Below are 13917 nucleotides of genomic sequence, written 5' to 3'. Positions count from 1 at the left end.
TTCTAAAAGCATTCCAGTACATATTGTGGCTTTTGGTCTGATTTGTGATTAAGGTTTGCTATGAGGGCTAGAAAGGCAGAAATTTCAGATATTAGAAGAATGTTGCTTTTATTCTGATAAGACTGGCTTAGTTCAAGATAGCATAGACAAAGTTAGAACTAGTTTAGAAGAGAGAAAACGCAACAGAGAGAAACAAGAATATTGGTATAAAATTGGTTTTCTACTTCTCCTTGGCTCACTACCTTACTTTCCAGCCTTTTGGGACCTTTCATGGATATTTTACGGCTTTTGTCTTTTGGCCCTTGGGCCTTTAATAGATTAACCAGTTTTGTTAAGTCACAGATTGAAGTGGCTTTAAGCAAGCCAGTTGCAGTTCACTATCATCAACTGGATATCCAAAACTCAGACGAAGAAGATGTCCCTCCCACTGATACAGAAAGAGCAACTGCTGGTCTCCAGTTTTCCACCCTTGCTGCAAATGCAAGGTCCCCTTGGTTCCTCAGGCCGTGGAGACAATAGGGATGAGAAAGGGTGACCCCCAGCTCCTAATATAGCCTAAGAACCACAAATTGTAGTGTTACAATTGGCATAATTCTTGTAGAGGCCTTGCTAAATCTGAGGTTGACAATTCTCCTTTAGGAGCTGCACAGGACTCAGAATTGTGCATGCTGGTTCGTGATAATATGAATCTAGTATGGGCACCAACATGGGTACGAGGCTAAGTACTGCAGGGGAAGGTCTAACTAGACCGCTTCTGAGTTCCCTGAGAGACACACCAGGTTTGGATGGAGGTTGGTATCTAGTTCCAGTTACAACCAAAAGAATCTTTCTGAGGCTCTGCCTCCCCTCCCCAAAAGATACCAAGAGCCATGGTTGTGGGTTGTGACAGCACCCATGGGAGTAATCAGGTCAATGCTCATCCAGCATGGTTAATGCCCTCTCATCCAAGGATAAGAAGATCATTTGATCACCTCAGTTAAGTGTGGCCTTATTAAATTTAATTCAAAAGGGGAGATGTTGGAGACCATACCATGAGAAAGCATGCCTTTCACAGTCTCCCACCCTAACAAGCCAAATGGCCTTGTGCTAAGGAGCTGGTTATCACCCCCTCCTCCCTGTTCCCTTCCTGGCACCTGAGGCTGTTAAAGCTGAACTATAGTCCTCTCTTCCTTATCTCTTCCTGACTCCCAAGGCTGTTAAAGAGGACCCACATTCCAGAGAGAAGATGCAGAGTGTGCCTTAATATCTTTCAGATATTAGCAATAGCCACTTGGACACTTGGGACATTGATGAATTGGCCAGAGATTTAAAAATAACCTAAGTACATTGAATCCCCTAGATTGGGTTCAATATATATCCTACTTGCTATTATTATTGGCACTATTTTATTAGTAAATTGTTGTGTTTCCACTCATCTTTAGAGCACTTCTAAGATCTGTAGCTACGACAAAGTGGGACATCCTGGAACTTTGGCTGAAAAATAAAAGAACGGGGGAGATGCCACGCACACTCCGGTGAAGTCCACTTGACAGGCTGAGAAGCCTGGAAGCACTCATGAGGCAAAAGAGTTTTATGGAAACTCACCCCCTGGAGCTTTGGCATTCTCATTAACCCGTACATTCTTACCCTATCCCTGCGTTTGTCTGGTCTATGGATCCATATGCTCTCCTTTAGTGTTATCTTATTATAGTGCCTTTTAAGATTGAATTCTGATATAGTTAAGTCTTCGCCAGCGTTCCAACATCCTAGAAAGACCTTGAAGCTGACAACTTGGAATTCAGTAGGAATTCAGCAAGGAAGTTACCTATTCAGTAACTAATTAAGCATTACAAAAGATGGAGCCAGCAGCTCAGGGCTAGTCTGCAAAATGTTTACTAGGACAGAAAGGACAGTCTTAACCAAATAAGGGCTTACCATGAGAAAAGTTAGGGAATTCCACTGAGACAGGTTTCTTCACTAGGCTTTAAGAATTCAGGAAGAACTATAGAGCATAAATAAATTTTATGTGTCAATCCAGCCTTTCTTTTTTATATTAATAACAGGGAGGAGATGTAACCTCCGCCCACAGCCTGAAGCAGGCTGAGCCAGGCTTAACTTGTTGTCACTAGGAGATCACCTGGGGTGGAGCCTGCCTCCCTAGATCACCCTATTGTTCTGCCACTGCGGCTATTTGCTATTCCTCTTCAAGATACTGTTACCTGCTGAGAGGCCCCTGAGCTATTCTGGAAACTACGCCCTATTCTGCACATCATCACCTGCAACTGGTTCCAGGCTCCAAGGATGAACTGGCAGGAATGGACCTTCGCCCCCTCTTTTATAAGGCGTGTTCCCCCACATTAAGATTTGAACTTTGAACAGACTAGCATGTCTTGGTTCCATTGTTTCTTGACCCACCTAGGCTCCCTCTTTTATTCCAGATTCCAAGATGCCTTCTAGGCTCGAACCCGGACATGTGAACCGCTGGTCGGCCTCAACAATCAACTTTAAAGAGAGTACCATGAGGGGCTGAAAAGAAAGTATATTCTTTTGTTTTAGGGTGAAATGTTCTGAATGTTCTGTTAAATCAATTTGGTTCACTACCTCACTTAGTGTCACTGTGTTTCTGTTTAGTTTCTGTTTCAATGCAGGCCAGGAGTTTAAGGAGGCAGAAATCATGAATTCAGGGAAGAAGTTTGTATTGTTTCAACCTTGGTTAGATATGTTTCTTTTTGTAGAGGGTAGTAGTCAATACAGAGGCCTTTAAATGATCAAAGTACTCTGTGTGCTCACCTGAACATGGGTTATCTATACCAGTCTCCACCTTACAATCCTCAGAGAACCTCACCAAAGGGGAATTCAAATGAATGTAAGTAAGAGCTGGCAAGTGGAGAGAAGCACTATATAATGTTGAGTTGTAAATAGAACATGGTTGTTGTACAGTTAAAATGGTTACCTGCACAAGATCAGGCCAATCCACATTCCAGCAGGAATGGAAGAAAAAAATACTTCTGTTTTCTCAGGCCTGTCAGAGGAGCTACTGACAGTGATGGTTCTTGAGGAGAGAGAGTCACTCTCTTTTAGGAACAAGAATGCTTGTATGTTACTTACCCAGTGGATGTCCACACACCTATCTGCATATGTGAAACATTAATTTTACTCAGAAGTCATTAATAAAAATGGAAAAATCAAATATGAATTTAAAAGAGAAAGGAGAGGTATGTATGGACATTTGATGGGAAGATAAGGGATAAAATTATATTATAATCTCCCAATAAAAGAGATCATTTACAATGTTTAAATGAGATATTGAGTTGATCAGGAGTAGATGAAGTGGGGGCACTATATGAAGTTAGAAGGAGATAGTGCTAGGTAGATATAATCAATATATGTGTTATAAAGTATGAAGCTTTCAAAATGTAAGAGAAATTTGCAGATAAATCAAGGATAGATTCTTCTCTTCATACTCTACATTTAGGTCATGACCAGGGTCCAAGACCACAGATCAGAAGCTTTATGAGTCTAAAAGGTCCATCCTTATAGATTAGCCCTTCTACAATATTTCTAGGAATTTTAGTCTGTTTTTGCTTCTTTCTTTTTCCCTTTTTGAATATATCAAAATAATTTCCCCCTTTTTATTGATTATTTTATTTATTTACATTTCAAATGTTATCTCCTTCCAAGTTTTCCCTCCACAAGCCCCCTATCCCCTCCCCTCTCCCTCCCTTTCTGAGGGTCCTCCTCTACCCACCCACCCACTCCTGCCTCAGTGCTCTAGCATTTCTCTACCCTGAGTACTCTAGCCCCCACTGGACCAAGGAGGCTCCCCTCCCATTGTTACCAGATAAGGCAATCCTCTGCTACCTATCCAGCTGGAACCATGGGTCCCCCACTGTGTACTCTTTGGTTGGTGGTTTGGTCTCTGGGCCCTTGGGGTGTGTGTGTCTGTTTGGTTGATATTGTTGTTCTTATTATTGGGTTGCAAAGACCTTCAGTTCCTTTAGGCCTTGCCCTAACTTCTCCACTGGGGTCCCCACACTCAACCTGATGTTTGACTGACTATATTGATATCAGTATTGGTCAGGCTCTGGCATAGCCTCTTAGGAGACAGCTATATTAGGCTCCTGTCAGTAAGCACTTCTTGTCATCAGCAATAGTGTCTGGGTTTGATGTCTGCAGATGGGATGGATCCCTAGGTGGGACAGTCTATGGATGGCCTTTCCTTCAGTCTGTGCTCTGCCCTTTGCCCCTGCAATTACTCCTTTAATAGGAGTAATTCTGGATTTATATTTTTTATGTGGGTAGGTGGCCTCATCTCTCAACCAAAAAATCATGTCTATTCACTGGATATGGTCTCTACAGGTTCTATCTCCCATTTGTTGGATAATTCAGCTAATATCCTCCCTATTAGGTCCCGGGAACCTCTTGGGTCCCTGGCATCTGGGACTTTTTAGTGGCTACCCCCCAGTTCCCTTTCCCCACTACTACATACCTCCTTTCAAATTCCTGATCCTCTGTACTTCTCCCTCATCAACTCCTCTATCTAAACCAGCCCCTCTCTGCTCTCTTCCTCCTTTCTTCCTCTCAGATTCCTCTCTTCCTCTACTTCCCAAGATTCTTTTCTTCTCCGTTCTGAGTAGAGCTGTAGCCTTCACACTTTGGTGTGGTCTTCCTTCTTCTTGGGTTTCATAAGGTCTGTAAGTTGTGTCTTGGGCATTCCATTTTGTTGTTGTTGTTGTTGCTAAATCCACTTATCAGTGAGTACATACCATGCATTTTCTTTTGTGACTGGGTTACCTCAATCAGAATGATATTTTCAAGTTTCATCCACTTGCCTTTGAATGCCTTTGAATTTCATGAAGTCATTGTTTTAATAGCTGAGTAGTGTAAATGTACCACATTTTCTGTATCCATTCCTCTGTTGATGGACATCTGGGTTGTAATGAACATAGTGGTGCTTGTGTCCTTGTTATATGTTGGAGTGAGGATAGGTATATTTATCAAATTTATCTGAAGATAACTGTTAATTCAAACATAGCCTGAAGTATTGAAATTCTTATTAGCCTGGTTTCTGTTGCTATAACAAATAGTTAAGATAATCAACTTATAAAAAGAAAAGGGTCATTCCTGACAGAGAGGTTTATAAGTCTCATTCCCTGGTGAGTTGAGTCTATTGATTCATTTTGTTTTTGTCCCTCATGGTAAGGATGTGTGGTTGAACAAAGACACTCAGCCCCTGGCAAATAAAGAAGATAGAAAAGTTCTGAGTGACTTATCTCTTTTATGACACGCCTCAAGTAAAGTGAGTATTGCAATTAGGTTCACTGTTTAAATGTCTCTTTCATTCCCAAGAGAAACATGATAATTATCAGGATCTTGACAATTATACACAACTTTATGAACAATTAAGATCAAACATGTAACATGCTTAAACATGAACAACTTGGAAAAATGTTAATGTAACTTAAAATTATGTTTAGCAATTTATATTTACATTAGATTTATGCCCTTAAGTTAAAAATTCATTGGATTTTATTTAAAAAAAAACTTCTAGTTTTCTATGTAACATGAAATTTGAACCCCCATATTTATTGAAAAGCTAGTAATATACTATAACTTTTTCAATCAGAACTCTCCATTTACTATTATATCAACTAGTCATTATTATTCTATGAAGTCTTTCATAAAAACTGATGGCTCTTAGAAAATATTTTTTTCACCAAGCTGTTTCTTCATAGCACTCTTAATCTCATTATTCCTGAGGCTGTAGATGATGGGGTTCAACATGGGAATTACCACCATGTAGAACACAGATATCACCTTGTTCTGGTCTGTGGAGTAGCTGGACTTGGGCATCACATAAATAAATGTGACTGTCCCATATAACAGAGTGACTACAGTGAGGTGGGAGGTGCAGGTAGAGAAAGCCTTGTGTCGACCCTCAGTGGAGCGCATCTTCAGGATGGTGATGAGGATGCAGGTATAGGAAATAGCAATGACAAACACTGTGATTACAATAATAGTGCCAGTAGAAAATGAATCAAGAATTATGAGGACACTATTATCAGAACAGGAGAGTTCAACTAAAGGAGTAAAATCACAGAAAAAGTGATTAATTCTATTTGTTCCACAGAAAAGAAAAGAAACAAAGGAAAGTGTAAAGAAGGAAGCATGAATAAAGCCAATAATATAAGACCCTATAAGCAATTGGATACACACTTGTTTGGACATTTTAGTTGAATAAAGCAGTGGGTTGCAGATTGCCACAAAACGATCATAAGCCATGACAGCCAGAAGGAAACATTCAATAGCTCCAAAGAAAACAGCTGAGCCAAGCTGGATACCACATGCAGTGTAGGATATACTGCTCCTCTCCACCAGGAAATTGATAACCATATTTGGTGTGACAGAAGAAGAGATGGCTATGTCAATGGAAGCCAAGTGGCTGAGAAAAAAGTACATGGGGTGATGGAGCTGGGAAGAGACTCTGATGAGAAGGATGGTGCTGAGGTTCCCAGACACAGTCACTAAGTAGATGCACAGGATGATGATGAAGAGGATGACTCTAAGAACTGGGTCATCAGTTAAGCCCAATAAAATGAACTCTGTCACTGCAGTGTGGTTCCCATCCTCCAGGAAAGCCATGGGACAGTGTAGCTGCTGCCAGGTCAAGGCTATGATGGAGATAGTACAGGAGGGCATTTATAAATGAGTAGTTTCACTTTCATTCATATACAAATAATGCAATTATATTTAAAGATGTCCAAGCATGAAAAATTACTCATCTGCAAGGATGAGTCTACAATTTAAATGTGGTTAAGACAATACCCTAAATCTTTCTATCTCATAAAACCCTGTTTCTTTACATATCATGTTCTTTTACCATTTCCTTAAAGCAAAAAATAAACGTAAAATAGCAAAATTAATCAGTAGTATGTTATAAAAGATGAATGCAAAAACTGTTAAAGAAATTCTTTAGTAGCAGCTAATATATTTACATACTTCTTTAAAAACAAACATTAATCTAAAGATTATGCATAGCTACAAATCATCAATTAATTTGGATTAAATTCCAATATTTTCTTATATATTTTTAAACCTGATATTATATTTGCTTAAGATATTAACTTCATCGCTATTTTTATAACTTTGAAAGACATTATTTTTTTTCACTTGCACGTCATTTATAGCTTTTAAAATCAGAATTAGAATCTTAACTGTCAGAAACCAACTACTTAACATATAGATAATAATAAAGTTAAATAATAAAAATCTTAGACTCTTTTATATCAGAAAAGATTGGAATTTTTTGTAAAGTTTTAAAACAGGTATTATGTAAAATTTCCTATATAAATAAAGTTATTGCTCATATATCAACTAAACAGGAATTTTAAGTTATCAATAAAAATTCTATTGAAAATTGTTCGATATATTTAATATATTTGAAAGAGAAAATGCTGTTTTACCATATAATGTGAAATATCTATCCAATTAGTTTTTAAACAACATAACAGATACTCAACCAATAGCTAAGACAATTTTATTTTGAGTACATAAATATTTTTCTCAGTTTATATATGAAAACCATTCATCCAGATTCATTATGAAAAGCCAGAGTCCTACCTTGAAATGAGAACTCATTTATCCTTCATTAAAAAGTCAAGATTGCATGGTTATGTAGTCATCGTTTAGTGTTTGTCTCCTTTGAGGATAAATCCCTGAAGATGTTAAGATTCAAATGTGAATTCTGAAGTATCATAGAACATTACTATTTCCTGTGGTGGATAGTGAGTTAGTCAATATGGGCTAGAATAACCAAGCTCCCAAGATCCTGCCAATTCTCAAGAGCTCAATTTATTATTTTGTTCTCTCTTAGGTGTTCATGCACAGTCATACAGGGTTTGTTTACTATTTACTACATTATAATTCAAAAATTTTGTTAAAAACAATTATTTCTAAGTTTACACTGATACTTGTACTAAATAAAAAATGTTATACTTAAAGTATAAAAGTTAGACCTATTTTCACTCATTCTAGATGTATTTATAAATAAGTATTTAAATTACCAACTTTAGCTTATTCTATCAAGTAGGCCAGAGGAGCATGAAGTGAAACTTTATATAAACTTAAAATTTAAATAACAAAAATGTACATTTCTACCATTGCATAAGAAGGCAGAACATGAATGTTTTAAAATTCCACAGTGAAGTAGAATTTAGAAATGACTTGGATATCTCCAAGAATGGGAATATAGTCGAAGTGTCACCCTTGTCTAGTGCCCTTGATATAGGTAGGCCATGGGATAATACTGACTCTTCAGCCCAAAGGCTTGGTGGTACTCTAGTTCTCTTGCTAACTCTAATTTTAGAACACTTGTAGCCCTTTATTGAATGGTTGGTTTGACAATCACTACAATAATTCAAACCAATATTTCCTTCAACATTCCTTAATACTAATAATTCTGCTAAGCATTTTACATGTAGAGGATCTTCACTGTAAGACAGGATATAGATTTTTTTTCTTATTCTCAGTATTCATTGATAGAGCAGAGACTGAAGCACTCAAACAATTTGTATGCTGTGATTCTGACCACTAAATGTCTAATGATGAATTAATATCTACAGCCAATAAAACTCAAACAAAAACAAAATCAAAGATAAAGCAGATGATCTACACAATAATGAATTGAGCATTTCTTAAAATAAGAAGAAAAAACTGCAAATAAGTATGTAAAAAAACTGTTCAGTAATTTTAGCTATTAAGGAAATAGAAATTTCTCTGCCATTTCATATTCTTCAGTTGAGAAGTCTTGTTTATCTCTGTACTCCATTTTTTTAAATAGGGTCATTTGATTTTCTGGAGTCTAACTTCTTGTGTTCTTTATATATTTTGGATAATAGCCCTTTATTGGATGTAGGATTAGTAAAGATATTTTTCCAATCTATTGGTTGCCCTTTGTACTATGAAAGTGCCCTTTGCCTAACAGAAGCTTTGAAATTTTATAAGGTCCCATTTGTCTATTCTTGATCTTAGAGTATAAGCCATTGGTATTCTATTCAGGAAAAATTTCCCTGTGCCCATATGTTCAAGGCTCTTCCCCACTTTCTCTTCTATTAGCTTCAGTGTATCTGGTTTTATGTAGAGGTCATTGATCCACTTGGACTTCAGCCTTGTACAAAGAGATAAGAATGGATTGATTTGCATGTAGTCTTCAACTTGCTGACTGCCTGTTGAACCAGCATCATTTGTTGAAAATGCTGTCTTTTTTCCACGGGATGGTTTTAGAGCTTTGTCAAAGATCAAGTGACCAAAGGTTTGCAGGTGCATTTCTGGGTCTTTAATTCAGTTCCATTGATTTACCTGACTGTCTCTGTACCAATATCATACAGTTTTTTTTTGTTTGTTTGTTTTATCACTATTAATCTGAAGAACAGCTTGAGGTCAGGGTTGGTGATTCCCCTAGAAGTTCTTTTATTGTTGAGAATAGTTTTCACTATCTTGAGTTTTTTTGTTATTCCAAATGAATTTGTAAAGTGCTCTTTCTAATTCTATGAATAATTGAGTAGGAATTTTGTTGAGGATTTCAGTGAATCTGTAGATTGCTTTCAGCAATATGGCCATTTTTACTATATGAATCCTGCCAATCCACAAGAATGGGAGATCTTTCCATCTTCTGAGGTCTTCTGTGATTTCTTTCTTCAGAGACTTGAAGTTCTTGTCATACAGATCTTTCACTTCCTTGGTTAGAGTTACATAAAGGCATTTTATATTATTTGTGAATATTGTGAAGGCTGTCGTTTCCCTAATTTCTTTCTCAGCCTATTTATCCTTTTTTTGAGTAGAGGAAGGCTACTGATTTGTTTGAGTTAATTTTATATCTGGCCACTTTGCTGAAATTGTTTATCAGGTTTAGGAGTTCTCTGGTGGAATTTTTGGGGTCACTTAACTATACTATCATATCATCTGCAAATAGTAACATTTTGACTTCTTCCATTCCAATTTGTATTGCATTGACATCCTTTTGTTGTATAATTGTCCTGATAGGACTTCGAATACTATAGGTAGGGAGAAAGTGGGCAGCCTTGTCTACTACCTGAATTTAGTGGGATTGCCTCAAAGTTTCTCTCCATTTAGTTTGGTGTTGGCTACTGGTTTGCTGTATATTGCTTTTTACTATGTTTAGGTATGGGCCTTGAATTTTTTATCTTTCTAAGTCTTTTACGATGAAGGGGTGTTGAATTTTGTCAAATGCTTTCTCAGTATTTAATGAAATGGTCATGTGTCATGTGGTTTTTCTTCTTTGCAATAGAATTGCAATAGAATTGAAGACCCAGAATTGAAGACCCAGAAATGAACCAACACACTTATGGTCACTTGATCTTTGACAAGGGAGCTAAAACTATCCAGTGGAAAAAAGACAGCATTTTCAACAAATGGTGCTGGCACAACGGGCGGTTATCATGTAGAAGAATGCGAATTGATATATTCTTATTTCCTTTTAGTAAGCTGAAGTCTAAGTGGATCAAGGAACTCCACATAAAACCAGAGACACTGAAATTCATTGAGGAGAAAGTAGGGAAAAGTCTCGAAGATATGGGCACAGGGGAAAAATTCCTGAACAGAACAGCAATGACTTGTGCTGTAAGATCAAGAATCAACAAATGGTGCCTAATAAGATTGTAAAGCTTCTATAAGGCAAAAGACACTGTCAATAAGACAAAAAGGCCACCAGTAGATTGGGAAAGGTTCTTTACCAATCCTAAATCAGATAGGGGCCTAATTGCCATGGACAGGCACCAGTCAGCCTCTCTCAATCCGTGAGGAATCAGGAATTCCAGCAGATGTGCATGGAATCGATGAGAACTGACAGAGAGACACAGATACGAGAGAGTGTGCTGGATCTGAATATATTTTATCCAAAGGAACACCAGACTTTTAATACAGAAGAAAAACAAGAAAACCCAGGCAAACACATCTGCCAAGTTACATTGACACAAAACAAAAAAGAATGCATACATAAAAAGATGGAGGGGACCAGGCCTCATTTACCACTTAATTAAAAAGATCAGTTAAACATTGGAACCAGGTAAATGCTCTGATGCAATGCTAGTCTATTGTTAAACCCACCACCAGGGGTTCTTTAGTAAATACGTGATTATGCTATTCCTCTGGGCCTAGTGAAGAAATCTGTACCAGGGAAATTCACTTCCACTAACTTTTTCATAGGTCAACCTACCTATTTGCTAGGCCATTGTGTATTCTTGTTTTTGGGTGTGACTCTGCTATTGTCCTAAGTAATAACTATGCAGACTAGCCCTGATCTTTCCTAGCTCTGTACTTTGTAATGCCTAATTAGTTTTACAGTCTCTACAAGACGTGAATTTGAGTGTTACTGAATAGGTAACATTCTTACTGAATTCCAAGCTCAGGGTTGGCTTCAAGGATTATCTAGAAACCATTGGAAGAATGGTGGAGGCTTATCTATGCCAAAATCAATCCTTAAAGGCACTTATAATAAAACAATACTAAAAGAGAACATAAGGATCCATGCACCAGACTAATGAGGGGACAGGGTTTGAGTATATGGGCTATGGGAATTCCAAGGTTCCAGGAGGCAAAGTTTCCTTGAAATTCTTCTCCTCCTGACTGTATTCAGGCCCTTAGGCCTACCAAGCAGACTGCACTGGAGTGGACATAGCAACTAATATACAATATATATAAAGACCTCAAGAAGATGGACTCCAGAAAATCAAATAACCCTATTAAAAATGGAGGAACACTCCTCCATTGTTGGTGGGATTGCAAGCTTGTACAACCACTCTGGAAATCAGTCTGGCAGTACCTCAGAAAATTGGTCATAGTACTACCAGAGATCCAGTAATACCTCTCCTGGGCATATATCCTGAAGATGTTCCAACTGGTAATAAGGACACATGCTCCACTATGTTCANAGCAGCCTTATTTATAATAGCCAGAAGCTGGAAACAACCCAGATGTCCCTCAACAGAGGAATGGATATAGAAAATGTGATACATTTACACAATGGAGTATTACTCAGCTATTAAAAAGAATGAATTTATAAAATTCCTAGGCAAATGGATGCATCTGGAGGATATCATCCTTAGTGAGGTAACCCAATCACAAAAGAACACACATGATATGCACTCACTAATAAGCAGATATTAGCTCAGAAACTTAGAATACCCAAGATACAATTTGCAAAACACATGAAACTCAAGAAGAATGAAGACCAAAGTGTGGTTACTTCGTTTTTTCTTAGAATGGGGAACAAAATACCCATGGAAGGAGTTACAGAGACAAAGTTTGGAGATGAGAAGGAAGGACGGACCATCCAGAGACTGCCCCATCTGGGGATCTATCCCATAATCAGTCACCAAACCCAGACACTATTGCATATGCCAGCAAGATTTGCTGACAGGACTCTGACATAGCTCTCTCTTGTGAGGCTATGCTAGTGCCTGGAAAATACAGAAGTGGATGCTTACAGTCATCTATTGGATGGAACACCGGGCCCCTAATGAAGGAGCTAGAGAAAGTAACCAAGGAACTAAAGGGGTCTGCAACCCTATAGGAGGCACAACAATATGAACTAACCAGTACCCACATATCTGTGTCTCTAGTTGTATATGTAGCAGCAGAGGATGGCCTAGTTGGCCATCAATAGGAGGAGAGGCCCTTGGTCTTACAAAGATCATATGTCTTAGTACAGGGGAATGGCAGGGTCAGGAAACGGGAGTGTGTGCATTGGGGAGCAGGGTAGGGAAGTGTATAGGGAGCTTTGGGGATAGCATTTGACATGTAAATGAAAAAAATATCTAATAAAATAAAAATACAAAGAAAAAACAAAAAAATAAGAAAAAGAAATGTAAATGAAGAAAATAACTAGAAGAAGAAGAAGAAGAAGAAAGGAGAAGGAGAAGGAGAAGGAGAAGGAGAAGGAGAAGGAGAAGGAGAAGGAGAAGGAGAAGGAGAAGGAGAAGGAGAAGGAGAAGACCATCCTTAATTCATGATGATCTAATAGGATGTGTGGGAAATGTTCAAAATTCTTAGTCATAAGGGAAATGCAAATTAGAACAACCCTGAAATTTCACCTCATATTAGTCAGAATGGCTAAGTTCAAAAAACTCAGGTGACAGCAAATGCTGGCAAGAATGTGGAGAAAGAGAAACACTCCTCCATTGGTTTTGAAATTTCAAGCTGGTACAACCACTCTGGTAATCAGTCTGGCAGTTCCTCAGAAAATTGGAGATAGTACTATTTGAGGACCCAGGTGTACCACTCCTGGGCATATATCCAGAAGATGCTCCAACATGTGATAAGTGTACATGCTCCACTCTGTTCCTAGCAACCTTATTTATAATAGCCAGAAGTTGGAAAGAACCCAGATGTCCCTCAACAGTGGAATGGATACAGAAACTGTGGTATATTTAGACAATGGAATACTACACAGTTATCAAAAACAACAAATTCATGAAATTCTTAGTCAAATGGATTTAACTAGAAAATATCATCCTGAGTGTGGTAACCCAATTGCAAAAGAATACATTAGTATGTACTCACTCATAAGTGGCTATTAGTCCAAAAGCTCTGAATACCCAAGTTACAATTCACAGACCACATTAAGCTCAAGAATAAGGAAGACATAAGTGTGGATGCTTCAGTCCTTCTTACAAGAGGGAACAAAATACCCAAGAGAGGAAATACAGGGACAAAGTGAGGAGCAGAGACTGAAGGAAAGGCTATCCAGAGACTGCCCCACCTGGGTTTCATCCCATATATAGTCACCAAACCCAGTCACCGTTGCAGATGCCAAGAAGTGCTCACTGACAGGAGCCTGATGTAGCTGTCTTCTGAGAGTCTCTGCCAGAGCCAGACATATACAGAGGCAAATGCTCTCAGTCAACCACTGGACTGAGCAGG

General features: G+C 38.2%; 1 protein-coding gene across 1 annotated transcript; it reads right to left on the bottom strand.

Annotated features, from left to right (window-relative positions):
* Window positions 1–5676: 5676 nt before the first annotated feature.
* LOC110298545 (olfactory receptor 510) lies at window positions 5677–7620 on the bottom strand. Its single transcript, XM_021167859.2, has 2 exons — window positions 7600–7620; window positions 5677–6650 (listed from the first exon to the last, which is right to left on the bottom strand). The coding sequence occupies exon 2, from the start codon at window positions 6619–6621 to the stop codon at window positions 5677–5679; it is 945 nt and encodes a 314-aa protein (XP_021023518.1). The 5' UTR covers window positions 6622–6650; window positions 7600–7620.
* Window positions 7621–13917: the final 6297 nt, after the last annotated feature.

Source organism: Mus caroli, chromosome 7, assembly GCF_900094665.2.
Source record: "Mus caroli chromosome 7, CAROLI_EIJ_v1.1, whole genome shotgun sequence".
Classification (NCBI taxonomy): Eukaryota; Metazoa; Chordata; class Mammalia; order Rodentia; family Muridae; genus Mus; species Mus caroli.
This window is presented reverse-complemented; position numbering and strand designations above follow the sequence as displayed.